Genomic DNA, 21,198 nt, shown 5'->3' on the forward strand with positions numbered 1-21,198 from the left:
TATCTGTAGTATCTAATTAAGTAAAGCATGCGAGTACTTTTACAAACTGCCCGTTTGCAGAAGTAAGAAGGAACATATTGTAAACACTTCACCTCTATACTCTAGCGTTTATTTATCAGACAACCTTTTACATACTACCTCGAACCGAAATATCTGTACTTTCTCCTAGAACTGTCTCGTTATTCACAGTGATGATAAGAACAACTCGACATCAGAGATGTAACAGCAGAGGAAAGACGCAGAGCGATTGTACAATTTTTGATCAAGTCTAAAAGAAGAACTTCCTGTGTTTTGCAATAACTGACTCAAACTGGGTGTGAAAGTCTCATGAGGGCCAGTCATAGAGGAGTACAGACCTTTTTCTGTGGAATTGTCAGCAATTCCATATCTATACTTACAGTTATTTGTTGGAATAACATTTGGGAAATGGTTATTACTCAACTAATCTGTTTATTAAAATTCTTTTGTCAAGAAGTTTTCTGGATAAACTTAAGATAAAGATCTAAAGATCACAGCAGAGCTGGATTTGGGGTTTTATACTCCCGCACAGTTTCAGACTGAAACATTCTTACCGTTTCTTGAATTGAATTAGAGTTATTTTTCTGGCCAAGTATCAGTACTTCTATTTAAGCAAACCATGAGAGTAGTGCTGCGACCTCTGACCATTTGGCTTCACTCACATTCTTCTGCAGTTTGGTCTTGCTGATGTCCGAGAGGCTGAGAGCAAACAGAGCCTCCCTGGCTCCGACGTAGAGCATGTCGTCCTCCTGGCTGAGCAGCAGAGAGGTGTAATTGAAGACCCCGTCGGCTGAAAATCTCTTGGCTGATCTCTCCTTTGCATCTGGGAGGAAAAACGCAGGAGAAAAACAAATGCAGCTGATTATTATTATTGCATAGCAGGACAGGACAGGACAGGACAGGACAGGACAGAGGGGTACAGGACATGTCCTGATGCTAAAAGTACAAGAAGACACAGAAACCTGCAGGTTTTTCTCCTCTTAAGGAGAAAAAAGTTTTTCATGGAGTGATTGCACACATCTGTTCGAAGCTAAAATCTCAAATGACAACCACAAGTGACCACAGAATGACCTTAGTGCTGGCCTCAGCAATCCAAACGTCCCATCAGCAGAGGTTTCAGAGAACACAAGGAACCCTTCAGCCCATCAGAACTTCTTTCAGTATGTTCAGCTCTGCTGCGGTTATAAGAGGATGCCCCACGGCCTCACAGAAAAACACAAATCAAGCAGGAAGAGAGAACAAGCAGAAAGACATCACATTACATCCGACGACAAAGTTGTGAGCCTCTGTCAAATTGATTCGCACAACGTGGAAAACTCCGACGGAGCCTGTTGTCATTCCTGTGACCGTCACTCCTGGAGGCGACCGCCGTCTCCGTTTATCGCTCCGGCGCAGTGGCAGCCGGCGGCTACTGTTAGCGCCACCAGAACATGTCGCACTCACGCCAACGAGCCACGTTCACACTCCCCTGTGCTGGCCGCCTCTCTCTTTTACTCAGGACTGGCAGCAGTGTTAAAGCCGCCCCTCCGCAATGATAATCTCCTTCATTCTGCTCGCTTGTCAAATAGATCTCTTTAGCAGCGGTCAAAAGTCAGAAAGAGTAACACCCCCCCCCCCCCCCCCCCCCCCCATGCCGCTTCTTTTTCTTCAGCTTCAAATACCTCTTGTGATCAAGCACAGGTCTTATGTAGGCACTGCTCCTTTAATAGAATTCCTCTTCACATCACCAACAATTGTTTATAGTGCCGGCAGATGCAGTGGCTCATAGCTTCAGTCAGTTTTAAGTCAGAAGGCGATTCGTCAAGTCAACTGCTCACTTTTGATTTAATGTGTGATAAATCATAATTGAATGCAAGTTAACCAGCTTAACTCCTATGAAAAAGACACCTGGATTTGTTTTCGTATTTATAGATGTGGGAATGACAAAAGAAGATCTACATTTCTTGAAGATAACTCCAACGTTTAATACCTGGAAGTTTTTATATATCAAACTGTGTGACACTGGTGCCGGTTGTCCTGGTTGTGGTGCTATTGGAGCGTTATTGTGACTCAGCAATTTTCAATAGGACTCGATGTGTTTTGAAATCAACTGTGGTGCAACACAGACTAACAGAACGCCACCAGTCCAGATTTAACACCACTATATGTGCCATGAAATCTACCCGAAGGTGTCAAAATAAAATCAAACCAGATTTGATGTTCAACAGAGAAACGTTTAATAAAACTATGGTGGTTTACACACAAATAAACACAGCATTGGTAACACACCATCTATTTGCGTTCACAATGACATAGATCAAGAGAAGTAAAGCAAACGACTAAATTCTTTTACTGCTTCAAACCAAAGCAGACAGCCCCGGCTGAAAACACCAGTGCTGCAGGCAGGGAGCCCCTGAAAATGAGTTAATCACAACCTTCAGTTTGTGAAGAAAAAGGTCATTCTGGGCCCCATTTTTATCATATTGGGCGCACGTTATCACTTCATATACAACAGATCAGTACAAAGTACGCCACGAGAGCCTGGATATTGTATCTCTACATTCCTTGCAGATTTTCTAGCTTTTGACGATCTTTAGAAATGTTTATCTCTTGCCTGCCATTCCAAACATATTATTAAAAAAACCACACTCCGTGTTTCTCCAAAGACAAAACAGAGGGGTCACGTACTCCATTTACTTGCTCCATTCTGAGGACGTAAATGCTAATATTTGCTGCAGTTGACCAGTTTACAGCCTCCCCTAGTAGAATCAGGAAAGCTGAATCCAGACTGGTCAGATGCTTCGGACAGTCAGAAGAAAGATACACCAAGTGGTGTGTTTATTTTCAGCAATGCAGGTGGTGCACCAGATCATAATGCAAACAGCGCCAGCAAACGGCAATGAATGTTTACGGCCCATGACTTAAACTTTTCAATATGCTCACAAACAAATGGTTCATCTAACACTCAAGGCACTTTGGCAGATGACCGTCTTCCCCTAACGGGAGCGAAAGCCAGCTGCACGAGCCCCATCTAGTCCAAAATCAAATCTTGGGCCTCCTCCAGATCAACAGCCCCCATTCTGTTTAAAACATTGTGACATCTGGAGTCAATAAAGAGAGGGGCTCTTCATTAAAAACCAGGGGAAGGTATAGAGCGAAGAAGAAAAACACCAAGACTGTCCTGTCATCCATTGGTTCTTCTGGAAAGGAAAAGCAAGCTTTCCTGTGATGGGGAAGGCTATAATGGTTTTATTTATAGGAACATTTAAGGAGTTAAAATGCCCCTAAATGCTCACAAAGATCGGTGCACTCAGCCCCAGAGGAGCATGCAGACAAAGGGAGTGGCATCGCTCGTCCCCACAGAGCGACCGATCATAGCTGGATTGTCACGGCTCCCCCGAGTGTTGGACATTCACTACAACCAAAAGCAGCCTCTGCTCAGCATATTAAATCCCTGTGACATAAATCACAATGACAATGTCGAAGACAGACAATGGAATAACGAGCAGAGAGAGCAAACTCCTGAAACGTTCCTCCTGCAGGCCGAGGCCACTTAGCGGGAGGGCGGGTCTGAGGTCGGGGTACTGAGTGGGAGTTGTGGTAACTGGGAAGATTGGATTGAGACGTTGACCTATGAAGGAACATGCAGGAAGGGGGGAGGAGACAATGTTATTTTCCAAGTGCTCTGAGATGGATTTTTGATAAGAGCAGAAGGTCAAACCGTAACAAACGTCAGGGCTGTGTCAAGCTGCGAGGATTCCAAACTGAAATCCGAGGCATTCCGGTTCTTCTGGGGGATTTTTCTTCTTTTCTTGCCCTCTCCGACGCAGCGCATCACTTGGGTGTTTTGACATGCTTAGAGCAGAGTGCAGCGGATCCACGGACAACGGTAGTGACTGCGAGCCCTTTTCACAGCCAGGCTCCAGCTCCATTCATCACCCCCCTGTTTAATCAGCTGGCTGTCACCGAGCCGGGCCCTCGTCCTCCGCCGTTGGTCATCACATCACACCTACCATCAATATGGCCGCTTTACTGCCGATGTTAACAGGCTGAATTAGTTAGCGCCGCAGGTCCTTTGAATTTCAGTCTTGGAACCAATCCGAGTGCATTCGCCTCGATTCTCCACGGCTGTGCAGAAGGCAGAGCAGCAGCTCAGAAGATGCATCATTTCAGGAGAGTTTACAGCTGGAATAACCGAGTCTGCATGCAACACTGACGACATTAAAGAGCTGAATGTCTTTGCCTCCATTGAGACACAAGAACCCCAAAGCAATTAATTACATGAATTCATGAAATTCAATTTTGGCTGAATATTCACTGTATTCTCTCTTTGCTAATCGGTGTGGCTGAAGATGACAAAAAAAAAAAAAAAAAAAAACAAACAAACACGAAGAAACATTAGATCACAAAGGATTTTGGTGAGCAAATGCTTTGTGATCACAGAAGTGTTTGCTTTAGAGTGACAGTCAGACTACGTCTGTGAATACATGGCAAGCAGCTACAAGCTTGTTGAATTGCAAATTAGATCAACTGGTCTCATTTTTTCATGCATTCCTAAGTTATTGTTGAGTTTTAATCACATGAACAGCATCAAATATTGTCTGATTATTGATGAAGCTATACACACGTATATGGATGTATTGATGAGCAAAACGCTAATTCAACTGCTTAAATATCCGCCTGCAAATCTTGAACACTTTCAGTCCCTGAAAATACTTGTCAACCACTTATATCTAGAAAATGAAGAGAGGAAGCAGAAAATTAAACTTTGCCCCTTTTTTTTCTTTTCTGTAACGTGAACTTCTCAGTAGCAAGAAAAGCAAAAGTAATATTGAACAACTGCCAGATACTCAGCTTCAAAAAGAAATCTTGGGAAAACGAACAGAATCACTCAGAGCATTTCTTTTTTTTTTTTTTTTTTAGCTTTTTTACATCCGTAACATTTAAACGAATCCAGGCGTTCTAGTCATGCCGGCAATATTTCACAGAAGTTGTTGCCTCTTTAGCAGCGAGTTCCTTTCAACTTGTTCTGCAGATCAAGTTTCTCCCAGCACCCTCCAGAGATTTGCCTTTTGCCGTGTCTGCGCTGACCTGAAACAAACTGCTGTTGCATGCTGGGTCATAGTTACCACGAGGATTCAAAACAAATATCAATAAAGTACTGAATAACTGCAAAAGATATTCATCTATAATAGGATCTTAGTTGAACACAAACAGAGCAGAAAGGGTGCTTTTCATGAAGCTCTCCCTTATTTTCACCTCTTAAGATTGTGTGATGAAAACGGTTCTCGCACAGTAACACCAGCTCAGATCTGCGTGCCTCCGATTCCCTGCAGTCACATCAGACCGTGCTTACTCACCACTGAGGTAACTAAAACATCATCGCAGGGTGCAGACACACCGTCGCTGGGAAATACAATTCATGCCAGCAGCTTGGCAAGCATCATATTTCAGAGAAAATGAAGCAGGATCAACCCTCTTTTTTTTATCCTCAAGGTTTAATGGTACATCAAGGGCGGGTGACTGAGTGGCTGCTTGGTAGGTATACGCCCGCCAGGACGCTCCTAAAAGCTCCGAGTGTAAACATGCCCCAGATTTACTACAGCCGAGCGTGAGCCAAGTCACAAGGCGAGGGGGCAACGGGGACAAAGAGGTGCACTCGCAGCCAGGCTGAGAAATCCAACAGGAGAGGAGAGGAGAGGGCAGCGCAGCCGATATTAATCTCACTGTCGGCTTATCTTGCATGCAAGACACAAATTTGTTCTAAAAAAAAAAAAAGAAAAGAAGAAAAAAAAACAACCCCTCCCACTATCTCTGCCCTCTGCCATCCAAAGCTACACAACAGTGCACCGCTTCAAGGCTCTCCGTTTGACATGATCTGACAATGGGGTTGATGGCAGCGCCGGAGCCGACAGGAGCCAAGAGAAGTCACGTCAAGGTCATCTCGGCGATGCTCCTCCTGATGTTGAGGCAAAGTGATGGTTGTTTCATAGCTGGTGAGCGTAAGCAACTGAGATCGCTATCGGATGCCGGCCAAGTCGGTACAGAAAAGCTGCTTGTGCCCAAAGTTGGAGGAGACGGACCTCAGAGCGTCAGAGGAGCAGGTGCGGGAAAAGTCACTGGCCACACCTGTGGACCTAAAGACACGATTCTTTCAAGATTTAGACACTTCTTAACGATGACTTGCTTCATGTAGAGATTAGAATTCGATATGGAAGTAGAAAGAAAACTGGTCTTTTTGGAAAATGTTAATAACTGGAAAACACATTAATGTAGACAAACAAAAAGTCTCTCTCTCTCTCCTCTCCTCTCCTCTCCTCTCCTCTCCCCCAAAGCTGGACAGTGTTTGCTATCTTTGATTACACATCAAAACACTGTTAATGGTGATAAATTATTACAGATGCAGAAACTCTACCAGGACAACAGGAGAAAAACCACAAAACCATAAAATAATGTGGGTGGAAATGTGCCCAAGTCTACAAACTCTGACACAGTGAACAATGCTTATGTCAAACGTTGATCCGTCAAACACACAAGAAGAAGAATGAGGTCAGTACGTGAAAACACAGGTTACTTGTAAAAGCAGAGCAGGAGAGGCAGACAGAGACATGATGCTCGGCTCTGTAATTAAAGGCTGTTAGGTGTCATCCTGATGCACTCTGGATTGGCACGCACCCACCCAACACTCTGCACGCCGCGGTGATGGAGTGCAGCAGACTATCGCTACTGAAAGCTTAGAAAATCAACCGCTGCGAGACGGAGAGAGACTCTGAGCATGTGAGAGAGTTATTCATGATGTGTGTGTGTGTGTGTGTGTGTGTGTGTGTGTGTGTGTGTGTGTGTGTGTGTGTGTGTGTGTGTGTGTAATGCCCGGCGTGGGTGATGGGGTGATAGTCGCACTGTGTTAACGGAATACAACACTGCCAACACAGTATTCCAGGGAAGATAAATCATGAGTGATGACATAATTTTTTTGTTTTACTGAAAACCTCGTTCAGAGGAGTATCCGAGTAAGCATTCTATTGGGTGCAAACAGCCTGAATGCTGATGCTGTGAGTGGCATTAACACAGCTTAGATGCAATTATAGTTTCAGTCAGAAGAGCATTCATAGCTGAAGCTTGTTACCTTCAAAAAGGGAATGAAAGATTGTTTGGTGTCAAAGCTCAATACACTTTGTAGGATTATCAACATCTCTGATTGTCAGACAACAGGCAGTCTGTGTGAATCTAATCAGAATCTAATGATGGTAATATAAAGAAAATAAGTCTGTGTTGATGGAACAATGACCAAGCAGCTCATAGAGCTGAAAAACCAAAGAGCAAACACAAAACGTGTTTCGTTCTGAGCTTCAGCACTTTTAATGGAAGAAAAGTAGTTCCTCATCGAATGCTTGTTGCATTTTATTACATGTCCTTTTACTGGTTAAACATTTCAAAAAACTGCTAAAGCTGGATGGTACTGCATATTGAGAATATCACTGGTAGATTAATTCTTATAATGAAGCTTAAACACCTTGATTCGAGAACATGTTTGGAGCAGAAGAGGTCAGCACACGAAAGTAAAATAAAAACTGAATGCTTTGCTTTATGTCATGATCATCAGACAGTCGAACTTGTAGTTCAAGTTCATTTAGGATTCATAAAGCTTTTATTGTGAAAGCAAATCTTACTAAACAAAACCAAAACGTCTTCTTTTTTAGTGGGCAGACAGAAATAATCATTTCAGCAATTAAACCAGATGCAGGACTAGATACTGGTGGCTTATGGGTGAGTCTGTGATCGTGTACCATGATGATTGGCACGCCAACAATCAATCTTAGGCTACAGCAAGACAAAAAAAAAAAAACAAAGGTATAAATTTTTGGAATTACTCCTAAAAACTAAATCTCTCAACGGTTGGCAGTCAGTGTGACATTAACCACCATCTGCAGACTGGTCAAAGAATAAGACCAGAGGATTATAAAAGTCATTAAGAGTGACCTCCTGACGGGTACGGCTGCCCAGGACTGAATCTAATTTAATTCCACAATTGTTAAAGCACATTGGACTATTCACTGGCATTACCATGTCGCTTCAAGCATGGCTGCAAAAACACACACACACACACACACACACACACACACACACACACACACACACACACACACACACACACACACACACACACACACACACACACACACACACACACACACACACACACACACACACACACACACACACACACACACACACACACACACACACACACACACACACACACACACACACACACACACACACACACACACACACACACACACACAGTGAAGGATTGGCTCAATGAATGACATGAAGTCTGCCAAGTGGATTTAAGACGTGTGTGTGTGTGTGTGTGTGTGTGTGTGTGTGTGGGGTGGGGGGTGGAGTCTGCCATTTGGGTCGGCCATGCAAACATCAAAATCCAGCTGGCTCGCACATGCCTGCACATGGTTTCTGCTGCAGCTACAATCCCACCAAAGCACATGTCAGTGCATCTCTGCTGCAAAGTGTTTCAGTTGCTTTTCAAGGGCACCGGTGAGCCGCTCGCAGTTTACTAAGTGAACATTCGCTTTAGACCTGCGTGTGCTGAAGGTCTGGAACGTACAGCAAACAAACAGCATCCTCTGCCGTGTGTGTGTGTGTGTGTGTGTCTGTGTCTGGAGAGGTCCTTGATGAGAAGAGCAGGTTGGAGTCTCCGGCTCTCCACTCGTCCACCACAAAGTGACTGAGGATGAGAAGTGGTCAAGCACATTGGTTTACACTCCTCACTAATGGGCTACACACACACACACGCACACGCACACGCACGGCTACAAGCTTTCACTTTCCAGAGTCACATTCCATCCCCGTACTCGTTCTGCCATCAGGAGAAAACAGGATCGACTACATTAACTCCCACATAAGAGCATCTGCCTGAAGCTGAAGGACGTCACTTGTTGGAGCCGTCTTGAAATAAAAATCAGGTAGGTTAGATTTAAGTACAATTAGTCAGTTAATTAAAATCCTCAAGCTGTGCTACTTATTGTATAGTCCACCAGGCCTCGTGGTCACACACACACACACACACACACACACACACACACACACACACACACACACACACACACACACACACACACACACACACACACACACACACACACACACACACACACACACACACACACACACACACACACACACACACACACACACACACACACACACACACACACACACACACACACACACACACACACACACACACACACACACACACACACACACACACACACACACACACACACACACACCTCAGCCTCTCTTTTCACACACATCCACCAGTCGGAATAGAAGAGACATATGGAGCGTATTAAAAGACTGGAACCGAATCAGGAAAGTTCTGACTTTAATGAAAGATACATGAGACGGCTTCTTTTAACCATTTCACTTCAGCCTCCACGTGAAGCCTGAGGTGCCTTCTGAAATAGAACATTCACGCTGCATTGCTCAGTAGAAATGGTTCATGTACATCCACTTTAACAAATTCTCATAAGGCCATTTAGTTGATAATTACAGATTATAAAGCAGCCATTTTCTGACACTGCCCCCTCTGCGACTTTGCGAGAAACTACCATTCTCAGCGTGAAATGCATTAGTGAGAGGAAAAACTAGAGCTAACCAAGTGGCTTTAAGTGCATGAAATAATTCAATACCATGGAAAGATGTTTCACAAGAGCCAAAAGTGCCACTATGTTAAATTCTAAGATCCAGAAAAAAAAAGAAAAGAAATTTTCTTCAGTGCCACATCAACCCTGCTAATAGAGGAAAGTCTGTTCTAAGCTCGTGTCTCTGTGCAGCTTCATCATTAAACACAGGATAGTGTAAACAAGACACACTGCAGATGTTACACTATTAAAGATGAAAATACTCTGGAGCACGGCTCTAAGTAAATACCAGACAAATAGGAAAGTTTGAGATGTCTTCCATTCTAAAAGAAAAAAAAAATGAAAAAAGGTCCTTGTACATTTATGCTACACTGGAAGTAAATCAATTTTTATTGCGAGTATGGAAGTATGACTAAAACCCTTTGTTTTCATGTAATACAATAAAATGTAATGTTGCGTGATTTCAGAGCCGCGCAGATTATCATCCAGGGCCACAAAAAAACCATGTGAATGTTTCTCCTCGCCACAAAAAAGTCCCATCCAGGCCCTTGTAAAGATGAAGTTTTGTGTTACAGTGTTAATAAAAATCAAAAATATGTGCTGAAATATTTTAACAGTCATGTGGCAATTCATGTTTTCATCTTGTACAATCTACTGTTTATCAAAGTGGCGCATGGAAACCCCCCCCCCCCCCCCAAAAAAATCACCTAATGACACTGGCATTCCTCTCTGTCCATCTTGATTAACAGCTGCAGCTTTATTACTCGCCGCCTGCCATTTTCTTCAAATCAACCGTTCCTGATCGAAATCTGCAAAGACTGAACTTTTCTGTGCACTCCCTGGAGCATGCAGGCGATGGAACCATTAAGGCGTCTGAAACAGACGGAGTCGATGTGCTGTAATTACGTCCCATTGTTGCGGCCGTTATGTTTTCTTTTTTTTCATGCAGGCACTTGCGAGTGCCACCTCTGCTGGAAGCCACAAAGCACTTTTTCCTTTCAGGATCAGTGGGCGTGTCCCCGCGGGGTTTTAGGTGGGCATCGGAGCATGTCTAAGACCTCACGAGTGTTTGGCCTGACCCCCACCGGCCCGCCCTCCTTCTGGCCGCCCCTCCTCTCAATCTGAACCGTGATCCACTTGCTGCCAAGGTCAGAGGATTAGCATGCATGACAGGAAGCGCACAGTATTTGATGAACACGAACCAAACGTAAACGAAAAAGGACTGTGTGCTGTGAGCATACAGTAAATACAAGAACTCAGCTTAAAGGGACGATTTGAACAGCTTCTGTGTCTGATTGGTTCTATTTGTTCTAACATTGTGTTGAAGACAGGACCTACAAATCTTTATGTTAAACTAACAGATGATACTTTGATAAAAGAGTTTTAAATCTGACTCGTGAAGTCTTTGTTTACTATTAATTCATTCTAATCTAAAGAAAAATAAATGAGTGCCACATGGTCTGAAATGTAAAAACCTCTGTTTCACATAGTCAGGCTTCAAGCTGCCCCTCTGCTGGAGCTTCATTTAGTTCAGTTTGTTTATTTTTCAGGGACCATGCACAGAGAACGTTAATCCAAGCGTGATTGATCAGCTCATCCGACGCTTAACAGGACAAATAAAAACAATCTTGCTTCTAAAAATCTCAAACTATAAGAGGAACCCAAGATTTTTGACTGTTCATCCCACAGACCCCTGGTAAACCTTGAAGCATGCATTGCACTTTTTTTTTTTCCCCCACTCGTATTCGGCTCGTCAGGCTGCAGGAGATGAGGGTCGGCATGTCAGCAGTCAAGAGAAGCAGACAGGTCTGAACAGGCCAGAGACTTTCTGCTCCAATTAAAAAAAAACAAAAAACTGCAACAAAACATAGAAATATAACAAACGGAGGACTCACTTAAAAAGGAAGAGAAAAAAAAAGGAGATTGGATCAGTTGAGGAGCCTATATCATGACTTTAGGTAACAGGACTGTAGTGTTGGTTATTGAGAGTGAATTTGAGTGTGTGTGAGATTATGTGTGTGTGTGTGTTGGAATCAGTTCCAGCCCCTGTGGCACTCAGAGGGATGAGACTGTATGGAAACTTGGTATTATACAACGTCTTTCCAACATGGAAACCATGACAAACAACATAAATTTAACTCACTTCAAGAAACCATCTAATGGTCTTTGATACGTCTGTTTTTGTATTATTGTGAGACTTTGCAGCATTTCACAGCATGTGGCGTTTTAAATTACCCCCCCCCCCAAAAAAAAACAAAAAACAAAAAGAAGATTGAGGAACCTTTTGTTTTGGTCTGGTTTGTGTCTGGTGTCTTTGAAATAACCAACAATTAACTACTTCAATATCCCAGTGGGGCTGAGTGACCGGACGGCAAAGCCGTGAAAACATGTTTCGGTAGCTGAAATGCATTTTACTGGCGACCCTTTTGGCTCCATTTAGAGTTAAATGTGAGTCGACAGTCTTGAACTTCATGCTGGCAGCATAAGTGAGTGAGCAGATAGAAGCAGGGACTGTGGGCACGTGATGATTTATACATGTTCTGACAAAGGTGAACAATTATTTCTAGGTACCTCTGAGGGGTGAGTTGACTTTGTTTCTGCTATGTAGAATACAAATGACTTTCAGTTATAGAGGTTTTTTTTTTTTAAAGTACAGTGAATGTGTATAAAAGTCTCAGCTTGAATAAAATAGAGTACAAAAAGATTTGTTAGTTTCTTCAGCTAATGTCCGTAGAAACCCAGCAACATGTTGCTGGGGACGTTAGATGACGAGCAGTGATCCGTGCCACATGTCAAACCGATGCTTACTGCGTTGAGTCCCGTGATCCTTGGCGCTGCCTCTCTCTGCACAAGAGCCGTAATGAAAAACAGACCAGCTCTCCCTCTGCAGCAACCACAAAAACCTCCACTCACCACACATGAGAGATTAGCCTGCTCATTAGGAGAGAAGGAAGGAGCCGAGGAGAGGGAAGGAGGACACAGAAGACAAGGGACGCCTTTCTAGGAGAGGGACAAGGGTCGTCTCTGGAGAAAACAACCGGGTCCCCCGGTTTTCTTACGGACAATACCACCTAGAAATGCAAGTTTAAAAGGGTGCCCTGCTTTACATGCTTCTCATCAATGAAGTGCATCCTGAACCCCCGGAGGTTTATAAAGGAAACATTTAGCATGTCAGCGATGCTGAAGACCCTGCTTATGCAAAGCTGCAGTCTAATTGGATAAGTTACAATCAACGCCAGTGACATTTCTACAACATATCAACAGTTGCTGAAGCATCATGTCTCACGGTGCTACTTATACCCTCAAGACCAGCGCCTCAATCGCCCTCATGTCAAAATACGTGAAATTTAGATTCTGAATGCCGAGTGGAGGAGTGCAAAGTGGGAAGGGAAAAGAAACATCAGCGGTTAAGAGCACACTGGGAAGCAGCTTTGGCTCATTTAATCCATTTAGCTCTTTTTGAGAAACAAGTGAAATGGCTCGAGTGTGGGAAAGGTTGTTCTCCGATACGAGCAACGACAATTTGAGAGGCAACTCAAGACGACGCCTCCCCGAGATGGCCAAGTGCAAGAAACGAGCATTAGAGAGAGTTTTTATTGTAACCAGCTTCAAACCGAGGCGCATCTACAGTTCTATTAGGCCATGTTTTGGTCGCTGCAGAGTCAGCAAATCTGCCTGAATGAGGACAGAAACGACGTAAACGATTTGAGTTTAGGCAGCAACTGGCTGGCTTACACCTTCAGAGGATACCGAAAAGTGAACCGTGTTTAGAGAAGCTTTTCACAAATGCAGTCAATTCCGGCAGCGAGTCACGTCCAAACAGCTTCTTCGTTTGTCTTAAGCTCATAATGCGTCAATCAATTACCAAAAAGCTGTCAGCTGAACAGATACGGGAGATAAAACAGCTCAGTGTTTATGAATTATAAAGGCTCTAATCCACAGTGCTGTAGTGTGTGTGGAGCAATTACATACATTGATGAAGTCAGGTGCAGAGAAGGTCTTCTACTCAATCAGCGGATTCGCCAGGAGACACATTAGGCTTTTATTTGCGAGATAAATTGTTGCACTCAGCAGCACATTACCAAAAGGTCAATTAGAGGGAAAAACGGAGGAAGAAGTGCTCGTGAAGGAATGAAGCCGGACGGCAGGGGCCGCAACACACAGCAAGTCACCTCCAACTGTACCACTCTGTGAAAGCTCAAAATACACCCCTTTTGTAAAGCGACATCTACATTTGATAAAAGAATCCCGCGAGGAGACAAAAGTAGTAATTACATGTCGCTATGGGGTGTGGTGTCCGTGGTGCTTCAGGTTGCCATGTGTGCGTTCTGACCTGCAGGTACTTGTGATTTCTGACACGTCTCTGTGAGCTTATCGCTGCAAAAGCACTGCACAGTTCTCGCCACTCAGTTTGTTGCATTCCCTTGCCACTGACCTAAATTGTCCTATTTTGTATGGAATCGGTGGCTTGATAAGCCCCGTCCCCTTTAATTACAGCGGTTCTCCTGTCAAGCCATCATCGCTCTAAGTGGGACGTTCCCACCTCCAAACTCTTGTTTTTTTGAAGTGTTCTTGATTTTTGCAGGCACGATGAAGCCCGGCTGCTGATTTCCAGCTCCTGTCTGTACAAGTTGACCTCTGAAATTAGAATTTCAATCACAAAAAAAACTGAAACTTTATAATAATAAAGTTCGATGGTAACTTTTATTCCCGTCTTATAAGCTTTTGATTTGGTTATTTTAAGGAAGAGCCATTAGGGGCTCATAATATTTGCTTGGTGGCCATGATGTCATAATAACAGATTAAAAGCTTACCGTTACCTGAAGTTAGAAGAAAATCTGAATATGATCTTTTGAAAGCAGGAAAACCAGTGTTATTCGTTGTGATCGTTTTTCCAAGAAATAGAGTGCACAGGTCTATTTATGCTTCGGTGTGACTTATTCAAGTAACTATTTCACTATGAACATCAGAGAAGAACATTTTCCCTTTCACAGTTTTTTAATTATTTTCAATGTCAATTTTTTTGACAATTAAAAAAATGCACACACCGTGAGCACACATGAGCCCAGATGTTGAGCCGAGAGTGTTAAAAAAAAACAACATTATACAAGTTTGAAGTATTATATTATTATTATTATTATTATTATTATTATTTTAAAGGGGAATTGCTTATCGAGAAGTCAAAACCTTTATTAACTTTATTCAGCTGGAACACACAGTGGAGTAGTAGTTAATATATATCCTTGCCTCATGAAAGGCCTGGGTATCCTGTCTGTGGAGTTTAGTGTACCCTCAGAAAAAAAACCCACATATCAGGAAAACATGAAGTTCCCAACCACAGTGCAAATCACTGCCATGTTCAATGAGCAAGTTTTATATGGGATGTTGTTGCGTATTGCAATAATTACCTTCGCAATGAAAGTTGGGTGACCAACGAAGTTGGCCAAGAAGGTTATGTTTTCGTCTGCGTGTATTTATTTTTTTAGTTTGGACGTATGTATGTATGTGTGTGTGTGTGTGTGTGTGTGTGTGTGTGTGTGTGTGTGTGTGTGTGTGTGTGTGTGTGTGTGTGTGTGTGTGTGTGTGTGTGTGTGTGTGTGTGTGTGTGTGTGTGTGTGTGTGTTGGGCAAAAACTACTCACTCGAATTGCATGAAATCTTCAGCGATGATTTGTCATCATCCAAGGAACAAGCAATGAGATTTTGTGACGTTAACGGCTAACCGTTTCTGAATAAATCCCAAAACACTGCCGAAAATGTTGCCATCCAAAGTGGATGAGAGAGGCACCTCATGGAGGAAATGAAAGGAGATCGGGGTCTGTTGCCATGGAGACACTCCCTGCTCAGTGTTTCACACAGTGATGTAGCTGCCTGACCTACCTAGTTAACGTCGATATAAGCAACAAATAAATGTGAAACTTTGTTGAATCTATTAAAACCACAACGTTACTGTCGTAGATCCACACAGATACGTAGAAAACCGGCTGCGACACATTTGCGCACGTGCCAATGCAATGCGTTTATAAAAACTTGTTTTCCCTGTTCAGACAGACACCAGCACATTGAATATGTGATTTTCGTCTAAAGTAATCTGCACTTTGTCTTTTAACTATTGTATACTGTTCATTTTTTAACAGTTTGTTTGAAATCTGAGGGTGTGACGTGTGCTGCTGAGGAACCTCTTTGCCGGGTCACCTTGTTAAAGAGATCTCCATCTCTAGGGTTCCGCTTCCTGGTTAAATAAAGGTTAAATATATTGAACTTTAGGAGTGCTTTCAAAAAGTATAATTTCTAAAGACAGTTCTTGTGTCAGAAAGCAGCCGAAAAATGTGTAAACAGGACTTTGGCGCTCAGCCTCCCACAATCCCAAATCGAGAAAATGCATCTATGTCATTTAGCTCAGACCTTCTGGTCATTTCCATTAATCGTAGCCGTGTTTGAAAAGGAGTGTGGATACTTTCACTTACTGTAGGGGAAACTGATGCGTGGCGTGACGTCGTCCTCGGTTGCGGTTATTGACTGGAGGCAGCTAGCCAATAGCAGCGCAGCAGCCAGACGGCGGTGGACGGTCACAGCAAGCGTCCACATGGTTGGCCGACTCTCTAACACACACGTACAAAACTGCTTTAGGATTCCTTGGAATTCATTGAGCTCCTCTCCAGCTTTATTTTCTTACTCCCATCTTCCAGCAGGTTGACGTGGGTGGGGGGTGGGGTGAACGTGGAGAACGTGTCCTTGACTCGAGTCTTGTACTCCCAGAGGCCCTTACACACAGTCGACTCTCTGCACAGAGAGGAGGAATCCTTCCCAGATTAAAGGCTTCTTGTTGTCATTTGTTCACAGTACTCTGTGAGGATCAGCATCAAGCCTCGACCAGTGGACATGGTGGAAAAGTCATGTTGGATCTGTGGAGAGAATAGAGAAGGTTTTTTTTCTTTAGAGGGAGCCAACAGCACAGCTGTAACACAGGCTGGAATAACAGATTTACAGCCAATCTGACGCCATCGTCTTAAAGTACATGAGTAAAAAGACGGCAACATTTGGTCGAGGTTCATTCTGGAGGACTGTGTGGGTTTCGCTGCAAACAGACACAAGTGGCTATCAGCTTTCACACCGACGGTGGCATCAGTGAAAACTGCCTCGTCTCCCGCCCTGAAACTTTAATATCCAACCGAGATGCACACTCGTACTCACGTTTTTTACTGTTTGCTTTTCCACTGCGCTGCCAAAGCAAAGCCCAAGCAAACAGATCAACCAGGCCACCAGCCAGCCGACATCAACACACTCGTCATATGGCGGCTTCAAGGGTTTCACAAACTTACAAGTCAAAGTGAGCGTCCAATGCGATGTTTGCACAGCAGCCCGCGGTTTCTCCACAAGATAAAGCGCCTGCTGGATCTTTTCTTTAATCCCTGTATTTAATTATGCCGTCATCAAGAACCGGCGAGAGATCCTCATGAAGATAATATGGGAGCTCGGCTCTAATTTTGTGGCCGTGTTGGGAAATTAATGACAGAACAGAGAATCTCGAGACGAGTCTGTAATTTGTCACAAAGAGGCTCGATGAGCAGATCTGCTCTGGGACTTTTTATTGGCCTCAGTGCGGGTGTGCAGATAGGTGCCTCAAATGTAGATGCATGCCAGGTTTTTTCATTTAACGGGATGTCAGCTTTCTTGGAAAATGTCTGAGTTAGGTTGTACTCGCATCACTTTCATTTTGTAAAAAACAAAACACACGAGACCAGCTGTGCATCATCAAACAGACCTTAATTAACAAAGGAAAACGATGACTTCTCAGTTGGCCAACCGGCAAGAAGGGATTTTAGGGGCGCAGCAGAGCAACACAAGCCATGTGAAGAAGACCGGCCAAGGCTGAGGCGAATGGAGGCAAGGCGAGTAGAGTCAAGTCGAGTAAGACTGAGTAGGTGCTGGTGGAAAAGCACCAAAACAGTCTTTGTTAAGGGGCTCCATCGAGCCACACTGCATCTCAATTAAGCTCGACCAATAAAGCGGCACAAAGCCCTGTTAAAAAATTCCAAAGAAGAATAAAACTATAATGTCACAGTAAAAGTGTAATGTGAAAATATTTGTTGCCTACAGTTAATGCATGCTTTCAAAATATGCACGTTTACAGTATGGATTCAATATCAATGTAATTTTACTAAGAACAGGGTAACTTTACCTACCACATTATGAGTTTACCTTCTGGCTGTGTTTCGTCTGCTAATTTTACTAAAACAGTTAAACGCAGAATAGGGGAGAAAAAATAGGCCTGTTGTGGAACACACTATGTTTGATACTCATTTTCTAGTGTGGCAAGTGCCGTCTCAAACAAGCATCTGTGTTAGAATTATAATATGGACCTTGTTTGCACAGCCATGTTTAAGTAAAACGACACACTCTCATTGCGTCAGGGCTGTTTGTTTTCACAAACTGCATTGGAACTCTCTGGAGAAAAACAAAAAAAACAACCCTTATTTGAAAATGGCTTCGAGAGTGCAAAGATCTCCGACCACGGCAGCATCAGTCTCTGAGTAAACAGAGAAAATGCGACAGTTTGTCTGCTTATGGGTGAGTAGACAAACAGTAGCAACGGAGGAATCCAGAGTGTGATGTTCACTCTTTAGAATTTGACAATGCTTCTTCAACTATGTGTACATTTACACCACCACGTGGATCACATGCAGCCACATTATGTTCACATATGGGAAGAGATTAAAAGGAGCTTGAATTTTTCATCTTGGCTACGTGCGTGCAAGACGGATTGCCTGACAGAAGACACAGCACTAACTCGTGGCCCGACATGAAAACTGTAGTGTGCAGTCATTTTCAAAGCATTGCCATCTGAATGAGAAACTTTTCTGAAACCAAAATACAAAAAGCAAAGTCATTTATAGTCGGTCGTTGAATAAACAGAAGCATACACAAAATCTCTGGTAGGACCATGTAGCTTAATGAAACTAAAAAAAATGTTCCCATTGAAAACAAATGCTTTGTTTCACCCACAATAACCCTCGGAGCAGTGAGAATGAAACGAAACCGTCGCTGCTGAAACTAACGATCTGAGACACAACTTGAGGTCTTCTTTTTCACATTATGCATACTGTTTTGTCAAAATTAAAAATGCAAATCCCAGCAGCTCTTAAAGCATGTATATCAACTAAATGACTTCTTCATTTAAAAATAAAGGTCCAATATATCCTGCAAAATGATCCAAAATACTTTGTGCTGTCAAATGCAAACAGAAGATGTGTTAGTAAATAATCTGAACGGGCATCTGTGAGTTTGTGATGTTACAAAGACACGTGTTATCTGTCTGGCCACAGAAATATCCACCGTTACAGCTTTGTTTTGAAGGAAAACATCACAGTACACGAGCAAGTAGAAAATAAAATGGTTTTTGTATGCACTTTGGTATACACCGAGACACCACTGAGCCAATCACAGAGAAAGACTTGTGGATCCACACGCCTGTTGTTGTTGTTGTTGTTAGACATTCAAAGAGGAGGTTTTTTAAAGTGTAAGAAATCAGCCTTTCAAGGAATGTTTTATCAAGTTATTCAGCTCAAATTTGATTGTTAGCAAGCAAATTTGCAAATTAACTCAACAAAAAGACGAGCTGAGGCTGATGTGAATGTGTATTTGTGCTCATGTTTTGTGAAAGACTATTTTGATCCAATAATGGAGCTAAATGAAAGGTCGGAGGATCAACACAGTTATTAAAATTCATCCGGAGGACAATCTGCATGGCTGTAATGAATTTTATGGCCATTTGCCCGACACATTTCAATCTGGGTCAAAGTGACTTCCTGCCAGCCGAGCTGCGAGGGGGACAAAACCAGCCGGTTCACAACTCAACCGCTGCAGCCTTTAAAATGTGCCCCTGTCATTTCTCCTGATTTCACCGACATCCTGAGAAAAGAACCAACACTTCAGCTCGGTGAACGCAATAAAGCCTGCGATAAAACACAACTCGCTTCCCCTTATTGCCCGACGGCGCTGGATGTCTCCCTGAAGCACACACATAGGTGGTAAAGTTTAGAAAGTAAACACTGGAGAGCACATGGCGCCGCTTGCATCACTGCAACAACTCCCACATGAGCTCATTCAAATGTTTACGGTGGTTAATAAATCCAACAGCCGTCCAGCAAGCCGCCCCCGGCCGTCTGGTAAGTAAAGGCCCTGCTGGGGACGAGCACTTTAAACTTCTGATCAGCTCCAACATACATCCACATGGTGCAGGATGAACTGAAGTTTTACAATCGCTCTGCTGCCTGTCAGCACATCAGCTGGAGCTGGTACTGACGAGACTGCGTGACATCAGAGGCCACTTCAGGATATGCATAAAAAAAAATAAAAAAAACGCAGGATGTTTGTGATATCTGCTTTAATCCAATACCACGAACCATTGTGGATAACTTGTGTGCTATAGGTAGTCATAAGTGGCTTGGTTACCTCAAGGGTCTCAAGTGCAGCACCTACAGGTTTACACATACAATCATGAATTAGGCATTGAATGTAAGTCGTTATGTAAAATAAACAACAGAAGGAAAAGATAGGCTGTAAAGAAGTACAGCAATGACTGTTGAAAACCCCGTCATAGTCAGTCTATCATCTGTGTTTGAGGCCTTTCACGTTCAGATAGTCCATTAATTGGTTTGGGTGACGTTCACCGGATAAAGTCACACAATTACAACAGCTGCTGGTTTGGGGGCGCTGTCGCCTGAAACAAACACTGACCAAAGAGAAAGTAAAGAAGAAACACAGCTCACTGATTGGTCCAGACTGAAACCGGAAGTCCCACCGCTTTATTCTGTGTCAATAGCTGATTATGAATCCGAGCAAATTAAAATCATTTGTGGGGTTCCTCAAGGCTCCATCCTTGGGCCTCTTTTATTTACCAGCTACATGCTCCCACTGGCTCAGTCATGGAACATTAGAACATCTGTTATCATAATTATGCAGCCGATACACAGCTCTATATATCATATATTAATATCATAAACATCATCTCTAACCCAGAGAAAACTGAGCTCATTGTTTTTGGCCCCAAAGAAGAAAGGTTAAAGGTCAGTGCTCATCTTGACTCCATGTCACTCAGGACATCAAATCAGGCCAGAAATCTGGGTGTAGTTCTGGACTCAGACCTGAAATTCAACAGCCACATTAAGACAATAACAAAATCAGCTTACTAACATCTGAAAAATATTGCAAGAATCAAAGGATTTCTGACTCAACAAAATTCTGAGAAACTTGTTCACGCATTTATCTTCAGTAGGTTAGATTATTGTTACGCTGTGTTCACAGGCCTCAGTAAGAGATCTGTCAGACAACTACAGCTCATCCAGAATGCTGCAGCCAGAGTCCTCCCCAACACAAAGAGGGTGGAGCACATTACACCAACACAAAGAGGGTGGAGCACATTACACCTGTGCTCCAATCCCTGCACTGGTTGCCTGTGCGCCAAAGGACTGACTTCAAAATCTTCCTTCTGGTCTATAAAGCTTTGAATGGTCTCGGGCCGAAATACATTT

General features: G+C 43.2%; 1 protein-coding gene across 1 annotated transcript in view; it reads right to left on the bottom strand.

Moving 5' to 3' along the window:
* Positions 1-21,198, bottom strand: part of LOC308128099 (semaphorin-4B-like) — a 54,981-nt gene that overhangs the window by 18,137 nt on the left and 15,646 nt on the right. Inside the window, exons 2-3 of the mRNA XM_080493398.1 lie at positions 16,132-16,569; positions 681-841 (exon numbers count right to left, since the gene is read on the bottom strand). Of these exons, the coding sequence (XP_080349524.1) occupies positions 681-841; positions 16,132-16,252 (282 nt within the window). The 5' untranslated portion in view covers positions 16,253-16,569. The remainder of the gene's footprint in view (positions 1-680; positions 842-16,131; positions 16,570-21,198) is intronic.

The sequence above is a fragment of the Lipophrys pholis genome (assembly GCF_963383615.2).
Source record: "Lipophrys pholis genome assembly, chromosome: 2".
Lineage (NCBI taxonomy): Eukaryota > Metazoa > Chordata > Actinopteri > Blenniiformes > Blenniidae > Lipophrys > Lipophrys pholis.